The sequence below is a fragment of the Pocillopora damicornis genome, chromosome 7 (genome assembly GCF_964200805.1).
Source record: "Pocillopora damicornis chromosome 7, jaPocDami1.2, whole genome shotgun sequence".
Taxonomy (NCBI): Eukaryota; Metazoa; Cnidaria; class Anthozoa; order Scleractinia; family Pocilloporidae; genus Pocillopora; species Pocillopora damicornis.
Genome location: NC_142676.1, coordinates 7532865 through 7550378, shown reverse-complemented (window position 1 = coordinate 7550378; position 17514 = coordinate 7532865). Strand labels below are relative to the sequence as shown.

Sequence of the window (17514 nt, the reverse complement as noted above, 5' to 3'; positions counted from 1 at the left end):
AAAAAATCTTAAACAACCCCAAAATTATTAGATTATCTTACCCAGTGCACAGATATTCTAATCATTAGATGTGAAAAGTTTTAGTTTGCAGTCCGTTGTACTATTCTAGAATAACTAATAATAAGGAAAAGAGCGAAAATCTTGAACATTTTGGCCAATTTTAAACGACAGTCGTTCGGTTACAATGTTGCAAATTATTTTGCTACTGGTCATTTTCTTTTTAATGGTGAGGTCACAAGACAGATCCGAATTTTTTTATTGGCATTTGAACCAAGGGTATTCTCAAATCTGGAACTTGCACCTCAAATTTCGCGCTGTCTTATCACGCTATCACCTGTCATAGTGTACATCCAATCAAATTCGGCACTTTGTGCCCTCCCCTCCCATATGTTTTTTCTAAAACAACTCCCACGAGTCTTTGCAAACTAAATCACTATATTTTCATGAGAGCCATTCGTTTGACCGGTACAGGATTTTGAAATATTTTCCTTCAAGCTCAAATAGTCCATGAAACTAGAAAGAAAGTAGTTTCAAAAGATGTCGGGACAGGTTTGTTCAAATTGTGGTGGAAGTGACATTGACATCGATCAAGCTCGTGGCGATGCTGTTTGCATGGGCTGTGGGTCGGTGCTCGAAGATAACATTATCGTCTCCGAAGTTCAATTTCAAGAAAATAACCTTGGTGGAGCTAGTGCTATCGGGCAGTTCGTCTCAGCTGAGGGTAAGAAAAAGTAATTTTCAAATCAAACCCGAACTCGTCGGTAATTTAGAGACAAAAATTGCTCGCCATGATTTCTGGTACACGTGGATATTTTCGCTAAAACCTAGTCAAAAAGACATCATTTTGTTTGTATTCGCTCAGAGAGACAAGAAAGAAGTTGAAATGAAAGAACAAAAACTTTGGTTTTCGAGTTAAAAGATTCCTGTTCTTAGAATGGGGATTGCGGGATTCGAACTCCACAGAACGATACTACGATGGCAGGTTTAGTAACGGGTTTCGTTCTCCAGTGTGCCACGTAGGTCACGTGATCTTTCGAAGGGACAATTTATTGGATTTATAATCAATCTGAGGTGCAATTATTTTATCGCGGCCATTAGATTCACTTAGGTTGAAACCGGGAGCCTATGCCAGTGTGGTTCATCCTGTTTCCTACATGCGTGGCTTCTATGTAACTCGATTTATATGTTTCAAATTGTGATCTTGTTGATGTTTATTGTCTCTTTCCCTTTTGTTAGGAAACAAGGCTGGAGTTGGCTTAGGTTCCGCCTTTCGTCATGGACTCGGCCAGGAGTCAAGAGCAGTGACGCTAGAAAATGGTAACTATTTTCATCGAAACTGAAACTTTTATTTCATCAAGAAGTGGAGAGGCTATGTTGTTGAGAAAGATTGAAATTGCTCTTTGCAGCAGATGTATTGAAACATCAACTAGTGTGGGTGCCACATTTAAGAATTTTGTGTTTTATCAAATATCTCCTTGTTTTTTTTTCTTTGATACTCGTACTTGTCTTCGTGATAATGAATTAACTTTGCGATTAGAAATTGTATAATCAAATAGTAACTCTGCTTACCACAAATATAGGTTTCAGCTTCTAAGTGATATGGAAAAGTCTATTAAACATTGAAAACTCCAATTAATGACCAAAACGGAATTTCTCCTTAAGATATCAAATGAGTACAATATCAAACAAACAAGAGATGGAAATAAAGCAAAATACCATTAACCCTTTCACTCCCACAAGTGAACAAGATAGAATTTCTCCTTACAATAACAATACAATATCAAGCAGGCGGGTGATGAGAATAGAGAAAATATCAATCATGGGATTATTAGTTGATCCAATACCAAATTCTCTGAACTAACATCATAAGAATTGTATGGCAGATAGTAAGGAGAATTACTAATTAGATCTTGGGAGTGAAAGGGTTGAGGAGATCATTCATTGATCCAAATTCTCCTATCTTGTCTCATAATACTGTATCCCTGAATTCCTGGAGAGGTTCAGAAAAACTTGTCGCAAAAGTTTTGGAAATAAAAATACCATTAAGGAGATCATTCATTGATCCAAATTCTCCTATCTTGTCTCATAATACTGCATCCCTGAATTCCTGGAGAGGTTCAGAAAAACTTGTCGCAAAAGTTTTGGAAATAAAAATACCATAATTTAAGGAGATCATTCATTGATCCAAATTCTCCTATCTTGTCTCATAATACTGCATCCCTGAATTCCTGGAGAGGTTCAGAAAAACTTGTCGCAAAAGTTTTGGAAATAAAAATACCATAATTTAAGGAGATCATTCATTGATCCAAATTCTCCTATCTTGTCTCATAATACTGCATCCCTGAATTCCTGGAGAGGTTCAGAAAAACTTGTTGCAAAAGTTTTGGAAATAAAAATACCATAATTTAAGGAGATCATTCATTGATCCAAATTCTCCTATCTTACCTCATGATACTGCATCCCTGGATTCCTGGAGAGGTTCAGAAAAACTTGTCTAAAATTTTTGGTGCTAGGACTGTAATGCATTGTAAGTTGCTAATTGATTTTTAGGAAAAAGAAGAATAAATGCCGTTGGCCATCAGCTGCAAATGAATCAACACTGTATTGATACAGCTTACAACTTCTACAAACTGGCAGTTAACAAGCGTCTGACAAGAGGCAGGAGAACAAACCATGTTGTAGCAGCATGCCTGTACCTTGTATGCAGAACTGAGAAAACTCCTCGTATCCAAAGTGCATTTTGATAAGCTAATCAGTATGAAAATGAACACATCTGATTAAGTAACCTTTAACTCCCAGGTGTGATTAACAGGAGAAATTGAAAACATGTATCCTATCTAGGATTCTTCCATTCTTAAAATTTGCATTGATAACTTTCCTTAACTGTCAACCAACAGACATGCTTCTTGACTTCAGTGATGTTTTACAGGTAGAATAAATTGAGTTCTCTCCTACCCTCAAGGCGTCTCTTGTAGTTAATGCAAATTTAACAAACACTTGAAAAAAGTTACTAGCAGGATTATACAAGCCTTATTCTCATTCACTAAAGGCAACCATGAACTACACTTAAGGCAACCATGAACTCACGGCTGTCACTTTGCATCATTTTGTGGGGGTACAAAGCAATTTTTTGCATTTAACATAAGATTTCATGTAGTGCTTATCCATCAGAAATGCACAGAATAGGGATAAAAAATGCATTTCACTGACCAGTATATGAACACCCCAGGATGTTTATTGATATCATGAAATATGTCCTTTTAATACAACATCTCAGTCACAAAATAGCTTTTTTTTCCCTTTTTTTGGCAGTTTAAGTGGATTAAAACTAAGTTAAAAATTGTTTGAAAAGTAGTAAATCATGAACTTGACAAATGTGCTAATTATTACTGTTTTTTGATAGATTGATGTTTTCACCCTGGGTAGAGCATACCTAAAGCTGGCCCAAGAACTTTATATTAACTTGCCTGCAGTTGGTAAGTCACATATGATTACAAAGTTTGTCATTCAGGAAACCTTCACTAAGGAAAAAAAAAATTTTATAATCTTTACAGTTCTTCATAGATAGGAGAGAGAAGGAGTCTGTAATCTAAATTATATTGATAATTTGGAATTGGGAACCAGTGTAGGTCATCAATAACTTACTACTTCCAAGTACCAGATGTTGATGACAGCACACACAATTGCGTGTAAAAAGAATGAGCAAAATCGTTAAAAGATAATTCCGTAGACTTGTTCGCAACAGCTAACTAGTATTCAGACTTGCATATTGTTGGAGACTTTAGGCAATTTTTTAATACACAAGATGTCATGAGACAAGTTTTGGCAAGACTTTATTGCTGTTTGTAACAATTGATAACTGATTGCAACAACCCTTTGGCTAACAGCTATCAATGTGTTCCATTTTTCTGGCAGATCCTTGCCTTTACATCCATCGTTTTGCACACAAGTTAGAATTTGGTGATAAGGAGCATGATGTTGCTATGACAGCATTGAGATTGGTATCAAGAATGAAGAGAGACTGGATTCATCATGGGCGTCGGCCTTCTGGTCTCTGTGGAGCTGGTGAGCAGTATTCATTTGTAGTTAAATAAATATAATGCCAAGAAAAAGGATAAAACTGAAGGCAGCTCTCCAGATTATTGCGACCCACTATTAGTTAATTCTTATCATGGCATGGAGTCTGTGGCATGAAGTGTGTTTTATAATTCTTCTTTCCCCCTCCTCTGTCTCCTTAATTTTCCTGCTTGACCATTGTACCTTCTGATGAACACTTCATCAAGCTTCTCTGACAGTTCCTAGGTACCCATTTATACCCCTGAGAGGAGAGAGGCTTGTGAGTTAGCCACTTTGTGTAGAACATTACTAAAATGTCATGCTCAGGGCTTGAATGCAGAGATAAGGGTACCAATCATCAAATTATGCATCTCTTACAAAATTTTTGTTTGAAATTTACCATCAAATATTTTATCACTGAACATTCTTTTAGAAGTGACACAGGAATGTGATACCATTGTGGGCTACTTATTGGTGAAAAGCCTCTTTGTTGGCTCTGGAATAAGTTTTGATTTGTGCACAATTTCATCAACCAGGAAGTGTTTTGAACAACTCTTCCCTCTTATCTCAACAGCTCTTTTAGTGGCGGCAAGATTGCATGGTTTTAACCGAACAGTGCGTGAAGTGGTCAAAACTGTTCGTATAAGTGACACTACTATAAGAAAGAGGTTGGGGGACTTTCGTGACACGCCTTCCAGTCAGCTGACCATTGACGAGTTCCAAACAATTGACCTTGAGGAGGAACAGGACCCGCCTTGCTTCACACAAGCAAGGAGAAGAGCAAAACAACAACTTGAGGAGTTGAACAAACCCGAAATTACTTCAGAGTTGGAATCCTTTCAGAAATCTATTGAAAAAATTTTGGGAATAGATTCTACAAGAGAAAATGTACACCCAGATGATTTGGATAAGATCTCTGAAAGAGAAGACATTTCAAAGGATTCTAGTGATGGTTCTTTCCTAGTTATTCCTTCCTACAGCACACCTGATTTTGTATCAAACAGTGATATCAATAAAGGTACTTCAGAGTTTTTAACATTTTACTCTCTAACATTGACATGTAAATTCTCCATACTGTTCCATACATTTCCTTAGGCACTGACAAGGAAAATTTAGTTAAAAATCAATAGTGTTTCAAGTTTGTGATCATTGCTTAATTCTCATGAGCCTTAGTGCTTGACTTTTTAGTGATATATTACCGGTAATGAGAAATTTGATGCTAGTTTCTTCAGGGGTTTAAGAGTTAACTGGCAGTTCCAGTGCTATTATCAATTTCCTCTTAATCCCAAATGAAAAAATATATTGCTGAACTTTTATTTTATCATTTTATTTTTTTAATCTAGACAATGAAAAAGGTGAAGTGTGTGAGGAGCTGGATCTAACTGGCTTAGATGAAGCTGAACTTGACAGGGTAATTGTTCCTCTCCAATTTCTAGTTTTAATCCTTTAAATCCCAAGATGTAATTTAGATTCTCCTTTCAAGCTGCTACACAATTTCTTGTCAATACGTTATGAGAATTTGGTGTTAGATCAAGATAACAACTTCAACCTGATAAGTTTGAGTATTCTCATTGCCTGTTTACTGAATATTGTATGGATATTTTAGGGAGAAGTTATATATTAATCACTTTTGGGAGTTAAAGGATTATTGCAAGACTAACACTTATTATTTGGGCATTTTTACTTGATATTAAGCTAAACAGACTTGTCAGACAGATGCTAGCTTGTAAATATGTTGAGCACTATTGTTCATATACAGTGTATACTTAGGCCCTCCAAGTAAAGCAGTTGTAATTTCAGAAGTTAGCTTCCAATATGGTGATCTGTCTTCAGTTTTTAAAATCTTTGAAAGTTTTTTCTGTGTTATTTGATTTATTACCATTACCACAAAAAATGAAAGGAATGAAAATAAAAACTGCATACCTCTGACGACAATGGTAGGACTCACTGACCCTTCCCTTCAAACCAAAGAGGTATCCATCTCCTCCTCAAGCAAAACCCTTTTTTTTTCCTTGTTTTTTTTTTGGAAGGAAATTTTGTCAGTTCTGCTCAGTTTGTATATCTATTTTTGCAGTGTCTTTTAAATGAAAGTGAGATTGAGATAAAAACAAAACTTTGGATGGAAGAAAACAAGGAATATCTACAAAAACAAAAAGGTGAAAATAATGTCTGCAATTATTGTTACCTCTATGTTTGAATTCTTTACCCAATTCAGATAATTTTGTAATTTTGTGCTGTTACACTTGAGATAATTTGAAAATTTTCTTAAGTTTGTTTCTTTAAATGCCATTTCCTGGAGCATCAAATGGTAAACTCATCTTAGGTTCTTATTTAATTTTTAGAAAAGGAAGAAAAGGAGGCGCGGGAAAGAGAAGAAGGAAATAAACAAGAACCGAAAAAGGTTGTATGTTGTTCGTTTTTCGTTTAAGAGGGTGGCACTCTTAGTCAGTGGTCTCCATCATTAGATTAGTATTATTATTGCTATGGTAATTATTTACCTTTATTGTTGTAGAGTACGCGCTAGCAGAGATTAATTAGAACAATCTTACTCCTTATTTCTACCAAAAAATCGTGAACTTAGGCAGCAGTTTCAGTAACTTTTTTTCATAAGAGGCTGCCAATGGTAAAATAGACGGCTGTGCCCGGAAAAGAGGCCGTAATACAAAACTCAATGAAGAGAGGTTAATCAGGCTAAACAGACGGCGGTAAGAGGGAGCAGTGATAACCGCCGGTTACCCCTTTATTGAAAGCTTTGCCATGAGTCGGCTACCTGCCGTAGAGAAATCTCTAGTAAATTCATCTTTTTGGGTTGTCACAGAGAAAAAAGCAATATAAGAAAAGAGTACCGACTGGTCCAGCCAGCACTGCAGGCGAAGCCATTGAGAAGATGCTAGTTGAAAAAAGAATTTCCAGCAAAATAAACTACGAAGTGCTCAGGGATCTGGAGACTAGCCAATTAAGCATGCCCAGTACCCCGGTGACGTCAACTCCTAAACCGGTTTTACAGCTTAAACAGGAATTTTTGACGCCGCGTGTACCCACTAGAAAAGGAGGAAGAAAGAGGTCAGTACTGACTATTGCCCTTGATTTACTAAGGAAGGTGGATAATTAGATAGTATTTTTCTTTCCTTAAAAAACAATGAAACATAACGACAACGACAAAAAACAAAGTAACAGGTGCCCACCTGACAGCTTTCGCACGCTTCCACTTAAAAAAAAAAAAAAAAAAAATGTGATTTGCAGATATCAATTTGCCAGCGTTAAACTGATTCTTCTAGTATTATTTGAATGCTTTTCAAAATCATGATAATTTTTAAATTTTAGAGATTCTTCCACTCCAATTGTCTCGCCCCTGGACACCTTCAAGAAACCAAAGGTGGGTGGGTGTACAGTCTATATCTCATCGCGTTACATTAACCATCTCAAAAAAAAAAACAAAAAAAAAACACTCTGCTAAACTTCACCTGACTGAACCCTGCGTCATGGCATTTTGATTCGTTTTATGCAAGGTACAAAAGTACTTTTAACTTAATGAGAATTACCGCAATTATTATCAGGAGAACATTTTGAAATACCAATTGAGTAGATGACTACAGACCAAGAAGGACAAATTATAATGAAAATGTCCACGGATCGCAAACGACAAACTCGGAAATTCTGGGGAAAATTTCCAAGATAGACAATCCTGTAGAAGAGGCGTGTTTTCTTTTGCACCCCTTCCCTCCCCTTGCTCGTGCTTTTTTTCTTTTTGCATTAAAAAACGCCTGTCTGTTAGTGTAGGCTAAAATAGAAAAACTGAAAACGCAGAGTTATACTACAGTGGTGACATGAAGACTGGTGCGATTGCGGCACAATTGTTGTAAGAACGATTTATAATGTTAATAATGTTACATGAAGTGTGTATGTTTCTTTTTTTATTTATTTATTTTTTTATAATGAAATGGTGGGGTCACTGTGGAAAAGCCGAGTTGTGACTTTTTTGTGCGTATTCCATCATCGGTCAATGTTACCGAGAACCACTGTAGTTTCCTTTATGAATGTTTGAATCTACTTTCACCAGCTTGTTCAGCCTCAAGAATTGGCAAAGATGGAAGAAGATAAAAAAGATGTCGTTATTGAAAGCGGGCCAGTGGAGTATGAAAAAACCGACGAGACCAACCCTGTGGGGGAGGAGGAGGAGGAGTTTGATGAACTGGAAGAGGAGGACGAGGAACCAGTGAGCGCAGTACAGTTAATGGGACACTTATATGATGCCAGTAAGTTATTTTCGCCTGTTAGAATTACTGAGTTTAACTTGTTTTAAATTTGGCGAAAAACTTCCCCATAACCCCGTTGAAAAAGGTAATTTTACTAGCAATTTGTCTTTCCTAAGCTTTTCTTATGTCTTAGTAAGAGAGTTGCCGGCGGAAAACTAAACCTCTATTTTTTTTCTTTTTGTACTCTTTTGAGGGCAATTTAAAAAAAACAAACAAACAAACAAAAAAACTACACAAAATTTAGCCTCATTGGGTGGTGCACGATAGACTTCTTCGCGAGACTTTTTTCACAATACTTTTGCAAGACTACCTCCATTTTAATTTTTAGTAAGGGAGAAGAGCAGGTTCTCTTGAAGACCAATATTGATGAGACTTAATAAGAGAGAGAAGCCGCGATTCTCAATTTGAAATTTGACGCGCTTGCTGTTGGGAAACCGGTCGACCCGGTTTATTCTGTTCAGCTCGTGGTGAGCATGAGAAAAACATTTGCTGGTTATTTAAACGAAGTGAAGCTATTTTTTCGCAAAACCTCGTTCTAAACTGTTTTCAACATATCTATACATTGAATTTCTGAAGAATGGCAGGAGGGCTCATACTTCAAACCACCCACTCAAATAGATGACAATAACTGCGATTTCTTCTTTTTATCTATTTATTTTGTTTATTTATTTCATATTCTTTCATGTTTTTGCAGATGTCGACGACGACTACGGAGACTTTGAAGATTATGAATAGTGGTTTCGTCAATTGCTGCCTCAGCACTGGATCTCAAAGCCTTCAATCGAGAAACATCAATGGAAGAAATTACCTCTTGGTCTATCTTCCTGACTACAAACTTTGACCGTTTGAAACCAACTAGAAGATTTGTTGTCTGCATTTCTGATATGATTACGTCAGATTACCTAGACGACATGCATCCTCGTTTTCAGAGAGGATGGAACGAGGTTGGACGACCTGCTGTTGTAAAAGAACAGACGCGAACAGTTTGCGAAAGCAGGGCGTATTGAGAGTGACGTCAGTGAACAATAGTTCATCTGCAAAGTGCGCATTTTCGATATGTTTAGGTGTGAAGAGCTGAGGCGAGCACATTAGGGCTTGCCATTGCTTGCTGGTGGATTGTGCATAATTCATCCGATTAAGTAAGCGGCGGAGAGCAAGAAATTCGAACAAATGTAATTTGGAAGATGGTACAAAAAGTAAATGGTGTAACGAAATTATTTCAACAAACATAAGCAAACAGCTCAAAGAAATATATTTAATTTTTTTCAATACCTTAGTTTTTGTGGTTATTGTAATAGATTTGTGCTCATGTCGCACTCCGCCTATTGCTAAACAAACGTGCAGTGTTTTTTGAATCGACGCCTAAAGCAAGCGGCGCGTCAGTCGAAATGATGAGACCTGTCTCATTTGAAACACCGTCTTTTTCATTAAGAAGTTTTCAATATATTGTCAGGTTTATTGTCAATCTGAGTGAGAAAATTTCTCATAAGTGCTTCCGTAGCTGTGTCGGACAAAATAAATGACAGAACATAATTATCTGAACCTAACTTAAAAGTGATTCTGCTAAAAGCAAAAGATAATTTAATTAAAAAGAGGACTAACATTGACGTGACAGTTTAAAAGTGTGGCCCCAGTGTTTTACAGGTAACACGAATTTTCTTTCGATAGACGGTTGGTTATATTTAACCATTTGTTTCAAGACCGTGAAAACTACCCTATAATTGTAAACAATAATATTATAAAGCCGCCACCTTGTAATTATTTATTTATTGGAATCGCTCACGTAGATAGGTTTCATTTAGTTTTTAAAGAAATCGTGTAATTGAAACCATTTACTTGTTTACATATTCAGAGAGGACTTTGATCCTTGCAGAAAGAGTAGTAGGTCTATGTGTAGATGAAGTTAGAGCGATGAGTTTATGACAATCTATAAAATTGACTGTATATTTGTTATTCCTGATTGCCGCTTCCTGTACAAGAACAGGTGCAAAACAAAATTTGTGACATTTTTGACAGCAACAGAAGCACTTCTCACTTCTCACTTCTCACTTCCACCTCGGAATGCAAATCATCCTCAGCTTTGGGCGGGGTAGGAATCGAAAATTAGAAACGATGTTGTTTTCTTCTCTATTACAAACTCTGTTATTGCTCAAATTATTTGCCTCAACTTTGTCCAAGTTATCTTGCTCTTAGTCTTTGCAATGGCGATTTTAGTGCAAAATTATTTTGTTTGCAAGCTGCCTCATTTGTTCCACACACACGTTATTGGGTGTGTTCCCTCTCGCCTCCGATTTCACCGCTACTAGACTTTCAAACACCTGGCTTCGATCTTGGCACGTTCTTAATTCAGGTCGATGTAAAATGAATATTTTTCTGTGCAATGCGAAACCGCAGCACTCATACCTGTATTGTCCATAATATTTATGTATTGCGTGTTCCTAGGATTCGAATACACGATAATGTAGTCGCAGGAGAGTTTGTTTTTGTTCATAAAGTCACGGCAAACCTAAATACGAGTATTCATTATCAAGAGCTCCTGTTTGGACGAATTTTTCGAAGGGAAAGCTAAGCGTATTCAGTGCTAGAGACCAAAAAACTGAATTCAAGGACGAAACTGAAAAATGTTCTTAAAAAATTGCAAAGGATAACAGCCGTACGTCATTTTAATTTACTTCCCAGATCATCCATCGATAATCCTGTTCATATCGAACGATTTTCACAGTTTTTCAGGCTCCCTGCGGTTGTTTTGCAAGGGCAGGATGGCTTTTTTCAAACCTCAATGAAAGAAAGTCGCAGTAGGAAAATAGAAAAACTTTTGCTATGTTAATTAAATTTCTGATGCAATGTGTGCTCTATTTTTGAGACAAAAGGCAAGTTGAAAGCATGTGAGAACCCGTAGACTAGCGTGGACGGATCTTATTAGTTATTCTTTTGAACAAAGTTCAATAACGGATCACCAACAGGGGTACGGTAGGGCGGTATCAAATCCTGGCTCTACCTTATCCCGCGGTGTTGCAAATTTTCCATATAATTTGAAAAATTCGAAATCAAGGAACAATTTCTTTGCACAGTTATCGTTAAATGTTCTTTGAACCTTTCCGTTGGCGCTGATGTCCTTATTTTGTTTTACAAAGAGACCCCACCGCACCCCAAGAAATTATCTAACCTTCTCATGAGGAGGCCACGTGATCCAAAGAATAAACTGCCGCGTGGAATTGATTGTTTTGGGATCGTTCGTTCGCGCCATTCTAGTTGTGCCCTCGAGCCTTTGAGTCCTACCTCCGTCTCTTGAACGGATACATCGCACGTTCAAGTGAACAGTACTCAGAAAAATGACTAATGAAGTGGAATTCAGTAGTTTAACCAAAGATGATGCGAAGATTACGTTTGAAGATCCATCGCACATTTCGAAACCGAGCGATGAAGAAATAGCACAGCATAGGAAAACACGCTTGGCCCTCGTGGTGGTTTTCGCTGCGATTGTAATTGTGATGGTGGTAGCAGCCGTCATCATCATTATTGTAGCACCCAAATGCGACAAGAAAGAAGAAGTACCAGAGAAGAAGAAAAGCAGTGAGACCCTCAAAGACGATGAATGGTTGAAACATGGGATCATTTACCAAGTGTATCCTCGTTCTTTCAAAGACTCGAGTGGAGATGGAAATGGCGATCTGAAAGGTATCTTGAACAAGATGGATTACTTCACTGAGTTGGGAGTACAGGCTGTGTGGCTTAACCCGATTTACGATATGACAAATTATACGGCCATCGATTCCATGTTCGGAACCATGGAAGACTTCGACAAATTTATCAAAGAGGCTCACGAGAAAGGCATCAAGGTAATCATGGGGTTCGTTCCGAATCACTCTTCAAATAAACACCCATGGTTCTTGGGGAGCAAAAAGGATGGCAAAAACCCTTATCGAGACTACTACATTTGGAAAGGTGATCCTGCAAAGAATGAAACTCCAAACAACTGGATAAGTGTGTTCGGGGGAAGCGCTTGGACCTTCGACAACACCACGAAGCAGTTTTACCTTCATCAGTTCAGCAAAGAGCAACCCGACTTGAATTTAAGAAATGAAAAGGTGAAAAAAGAACTCCAGAGTGTCCTGAAGTTTTGGCTTGGAAAAGGAGTCGATGGCTTTAATTTTGATGCTGTGCAATTCCTGATTGAAAACGAGAATTTTGGTAACGAAACCCAAAATAGCAACTACAATGCGTCAGATCTGAAATACGACATGCTGAAACACACACTTACGTTTGGTAAGAAGCTCACTTTGCTTTGAAATTTAATTCATTTTGTTTAGTAAACTTTCATGAGGGAGTTTTTCAAGCAATAGATCGCTGCAGTGTTCTTGTGTATAAATTTTACTTTGACTGCAGCTGGTTGTCTTTGGGCATCACAGCGGAATTACAAATTGTGCTCTTGACTGTACTCGTCAAAGCATGTGTTTCTCTTGGCGTTCTGGTAATTTGGTTTCGTGCGAGGTACTGAAGGAAATATCATTGTTCAGCCTTTCTTGTCGCAGCACGTGAATTTTATTGTTTACATTCCAATGACTGGACCTGTGAGCATGACTTGTATTGTCACTTTAGGAATTGTCACACAATTTATCGAGAAGCCGTTTACTTCACGTCCCCTTGTTTCAATCAAAGGAAACTTGAATTTATAAAGAGGGAATTTTGTTTTCAAGGTTGAATTCAACTTCAAAACTTTTTTCCTCAGGTTTTTTGAAATCAATTAAAAATTTAAGCCAATTTAAGTGAAATACGAATTTTCATAAATTGTGTTGACCACCGTAAGTGGCATTTATCTTTCAAGAGAAATAAAATCTTAATTTTATTTAACCTTTTGACTCCCAGGAATATGATTCTTGTGATTCTCTTATTCTGAGTTTTTATGTTCTCCTTGTGTTTAACCCTTTAACTCCCAAGATCTCTTTAGTAATTCTCCCTACTGTCTGCCATACAGTTCTTGTGATGTTAGTTTGGAGGATTTGGTATTAGATCAACTAGTAATTCCCTAATTAATATTTTTCTTTATTCTCATCACTTGTCTGCTTGATATTGTATTGGTATTGTAAGGAGAAATTTTGTCTTGGCCACTCATGGGAGTTAAAGGGTTAAAAAATGATGATCTTTTATTAACTGATAGAATTAAATATTAATCTTTACATTCAGATCTTAATGCTAGCCGAGCCCTGGTGAAGGAATTCCAAGATTTCCTGAACAAGCAGAATGGAAGCCTTCCTATTTTGTTCACAGAGGTGGACGGACCTTATGACAAGACTTCCAAGTACTACGAGGTGTCAGACATTCCATTCAACTTTGGCCTGATCACCAAACTCAATGAACAGGGTATGACACTAGCTCAGAGAATCAACAAAACTGTCATGGAATACTTGGCCAGCATTCCAAAGGGCAAGACACCCAACTGGGTCACTGGCCATGACGACCATGAACGTGTTGGCAACAGGGTGGGTGAGAAAAAAAGACATGCAATGAATGTCCTTGCACTCACTCTGCCTGGTATGGTTAGTACCTACTATGGGGAAGAGATTGGCATGTTAAATGGTAAAACTACAAATCCAGATGACCCTATGGAAAGTGCAAGAACCCCTATGCAGTGGAATGCAGAAGCATATGCTGGTGAGTGAATTAGTTTCTTGTAGGTAGTCTTGATATAAAGCCCAACATTCTCTTGACCTAAATGTACGAGATCCTCCTACATCTGGTATGAGGCAGAGTTACCAATAAGATCTTGGGAGGTTAAGGGTTGATTCATTGTGTTCCTGAAATATCTGATCAACCCTTTATCCCCTAACATCAGTATCCATATTCTCCATACTGTTCTCCTTACATTTCCTAAGGTGCTGATGAGGAGAATTTGTTTACCAATCAAGAGCTTCTTTGCTTGGTGATCATTTCCTTTTTTCTCATGACCTTGATGTGTGATTCAGGGTGATATTGTAATGAGAAATTAGATGTTAGTCACTCTAAATGGTCAAAGGGTTAAGAATACAACAGACTTTCAATGGTGTCCTTGGTGAAAAATATTGTTAAAATGCTTTTTGTGGGGTAACCACCATCATCAGTTTGCATGTCACAATTTTACCAATACACATGACATGGAAGACCATCGTGGGAGATGAAATTCAGCCCTTGAATGTCTACTGTATCCATAGGCCACCATATTACTGTTAATGTTTTTCTTCATTGTGATTACAGGCTTCTCTACAGGCGAACCCTGGCTGGAAGTTGGCTCGGATTATAAGTCCATCAATGTGGCCACTGAAAAAACTGACAAAGATTCAATCTACAGCAAGTACAAGGAGCTTGTTGGGCTAAGAAGGAATGCAAGTGCCCTAGTTGAGGGTGTATTGAAAGAGGTGCACACTGATCTGCAAGTGTTCTCTTTTACTCGCAGTCACGAAAACCAGCACTTCCTCATCATCATCAACTTTGGTGACAACAGTTGGAATGGTGATCTTGACAAGATCTCAGGCAGGGGGACAGTGGTATTTGATACAGAATCCAATATGGTTGGCCAAGAAGTGGACGTCAATAAGATAAAACTTAATAGAGGTCAAGCCGTCATTTTGAAAAATGGCAAAAATGAGTGGCACTTGCAATAGGAAGCTTTAAATTGATCTAACAGGTTTTCTTTTTCCTCACTCCTCAGTCTACAGTTAAATTTTAATTGCCAAGCAGCAATAGTAATTGAAGTGGGAGAAACAAAGTTTCCATTTAGTGGTTGACTTAAGGAAAGAGTAGAAAGAAAGCTAATGGGACACTAGCCAACTTAATTTATTTCAATTTTTAGACATAAATCATACGCTTTATCTAATGAAATACTGATAGTTTCAGTATTGAAGATTACAGAAAAAGCATTGGTTTGTTTCAAGGGAAAAGTGTTTTGTTAGCTCAGCTGTAATTCACGCCATTCAAGGACTTGACATTTCCCTCTTTTTAATTGAACCTAGAGGTATACTTTATTCTGACGTCCTTTGTGGGTGTGTAAATTACACTGATACTTTAATACACATTCAATTGTTCATTCAAAACGTTAATTAGGCTAACTTATCATCAGTCTCATCTTTCCCATACATTACAATACATGTACTTCTACCTCTTGGTTAAGTCTATTTAATTGTTATTAATTTTTTTAGAAATCACACAATCCAAGTTCTTCCACAAGACAAAGATTTCTTCAATCATTTGTTTTATTTTGATGAAAAATACACAGATTATTTTAATGCATACTAGAGTCTTAACCCTTTAACTCCCAAGAGTGACCAAAAAAGATTTTCTCCTCACATTATCAATACCATACTAAGCAGACAGGCAACAAGAATTTCAGAAAATAAAATTGAGGGATTATTGGTTGATCCAATACCAAATTCTCTGAACTAATATCATAAGAATTGTGCAACAAACAATAAGGAGAATTAATAATAAGATCTGAGAGTGAAAGGGTTAAAAGTCGTTAGGAATATATTATCAGTAGGCTCAAATGTGAAGTGTATATTAATATGGCTTAAAGATTTTCAGCAAGGTATGCTAGTATGAGTTTGTTTAGTGGGAAGTGTAAGATGCAGACTAGCAGAGAGCCTCCAAGAGAAAGATGGTCTTCAAAATTGGACACTATAAACCATTCTATGTAATAAGGTCATCACAAAGTTAAAGCATTGCCTGTAAGTTATTATTAGTGCAGTAATTTTCATAGCCCAGTGGCAGTAACTTAGAGTTGTTACATTTTCCATTTTGCAATTTGAGATATTTTTGAAGAAGTATATGTTGAATATTCCTAGGCAAGTTTCGGGTAGAATTCACAAATTACAATTTTTGTTCTTTCAATTTTTTTTGTAGTTATATACCAATTCCAGTTCAAAATGTTTGTTTGCCAAGTAATTTTTTTGTTATCAAACACCTGGCTGAAGCATTTTTTTGTGCAAGGATGAACCAATAACTCTTTAACCCCTACTATATCACCCCTGAATTATACATTAAGGGCTCAAGAATTAAGGAAATGATGTACAACTCAGAATGCTCTTGATTATTGAACAATTTCTCCTCATTAGCTCCAAAGGAAATTGTAGAGAAAAGTATGGAGAATATGCATGTTGATGTTAGGGTGTTTAAGGGTTAAATGTATGAAACTTGAGATTCTTATAGGTTCGGTTCTCTTTAAGGGTGAAATCCTACAAGAATGTTTGTCAGTATTTAAAATGTACTTCATTCAAATTAGTTTTAATTATAACTTCAACTTCTGTCCGTTATAACCATTATCAGTCTTCCAGGGATCGTTCACTATTCGTGTGTCACTTACCAGTAATATTTAGATGGTACCTCAAGATGTAAAATTTAATTCAACCTTGTGGCAATATTTAATAGTAAGGAATCATTCCTAATTGGTGTAGGTTTTATTGTTCCTTCAGAGAACCTTGAATATTGCAGTTCTGTTAGTTTAGTTTTTATATAATCCTATACTATTGATAATGCAATTACTGAAAGACTATTTGTTAGTAAGCAAGTTGATTATCAGGTTGTTAAGTGTAGCTGATGAAGATTAATCCTTTGTAATGTTGAGGGTGACCATAAATGAAAAAAAAAAGTGTGAAATTATGTCTTGTCTATGATTTCAAATCAACAAAGTTAGCCTCGTTCATGATTCACATTAGAATTGTTGGACTTTTTTTAATGTTAACACAGAAGGGTCAGTTCTTTTCACCTCATTTCAGTGCAACTCATATAATGTTTCCATGGCAATCTGGCCACACCTGCACAACCATCCTCAGAACTAGCAGCCAATGCATTCTTTTGGAAAGCGTGGCATGACATCTTGAAGAACACAAAACTAGCCATTCATTATCTTGCAGTTTTATATCATACACCTTGTTCATGCTAGGCTGAGTTAGAACATTCTAATTTCAATAAAGCAAAGTGAGTTTTCCAGCTGACCTTCCTCAAGTTGTTGTTTAAAATAATTTTGCCTGTAGCTTTGTTTTTTAACTATAGTACAGTCCTGCTCTTGTGTATATCAAAAATCTCAACAGGACTGGTGCACCAATTGCAAGTCTATAACCATACAATAACCCATACATGCCTGCAAGTATATGCCTCAACCCCTTTTCTGGAGCATTAAATCCTTCAAAACATTAATCACCTTTCGTCTATCAGTGGTTCAACAAAGTAATAG

General features: G+C 36.9%; 2 protein-coding genes across 2 annotated transcripts; both read left to right on the top strand.

Moving 5' to 3' along the window:
• Window positions 1-408: 408 nt before the first annotated feature.
• Window positions 409-9583, top strand: LOC113664299 (transcription factor IIIB 90 kDa subunit). Its single transcript, XM_027179898.2, has 14 exons — window positions 409-721; window positions 1237-1317; window positions 2551-2724; window positions 2898-2929; window positions 3404-3476; window positions 3916-4065; window positions 4631-5074; window positions 5400-5467; window positions 6131-6212; window positions 6399-6457; window positions 6875-7119; window positions 7381-7432; window positions 8117-8312; window positions 9007-9583. The coding sequence occupies exons 1-14, from the start codon at window positions 538-540 to the stop codon at window positions 9045-9047; spliced, it is 1881 nt and encodes a 626-aa protein (XP_027035699.2). The 5' UTR covers window positions 409-537; the 3' UTR covers window positions 9048-9583.
• A 1974-nt stretch (window positions 9584-11557) lies between these two features.
• On the top strand, window positions 11558-16937 carry LOC113664295 (amino acid transporter heavy chain SLC3A1). The gene is made up of 3 exons (XM_027179894.2): window positions 11558-12578; window positions 13497-13964; window positions 14544-16937. Exons 1-3 carry the CDS (start codon window positions 11645-11647, stop codon window positions 14948-14950), a joined length of 1809 nt encoding a protein of 602 aa, XP_027035695.2. The 5' UTR covers window positions 11558-11644; the 3' UTR covers window positions 14951-16937.
• The last annotated feature ends 577 nt before the right edge of the window (window positions 16938-17514 follow it).

Excerpts from the sequence above, each read along its gene's own strand:
- LOC113664299 (XM_027179898.2), top strand. The coding sequence starts at position 538 with ATGTCGGGACAGGTTTGTTCAAATTGTGGTGGAAGTGACATTGACATC. Across the intron at positions 2,930-3,403 it reads ACTTCAGTGATGTTTTACAG|ATTGATGTTTTCACCCTGGG; the intron begins GTAGAATAAATT and ends GTTTTTTGATAG. Across the intron at positions 4,066-4,630 it reads TTCTGGTCTCTGTGGAGCTG|CTCTTTTAGTGGCGGCAAGA; the intron begins GTGAGCAGTATT and ends TTATCTCAACAG.
- LOC113664295 (XM_027179894.2), top strand. The coding sequence starts at position 11,645 with ATGACTAATGAAGTGGAATTCAGTAGTTTAACCAAAGATGATGCGAAG. Across the intron at positions 12,579-13,496 it reads GAAACACACACTTACGTTTG|ATCTTAATGCTAGCCGAGCC; the intron begins GTAAGAAGCTCA and ends CTTTACATTCAG. Across the intron at positions 13,965-14,543 it reads GAATGCAGAAGCATATGCTG|GCTTCTCTACAGGCGAACCC; the intron begins GTGAGTGAATTA and ends TTGTGATTACAG.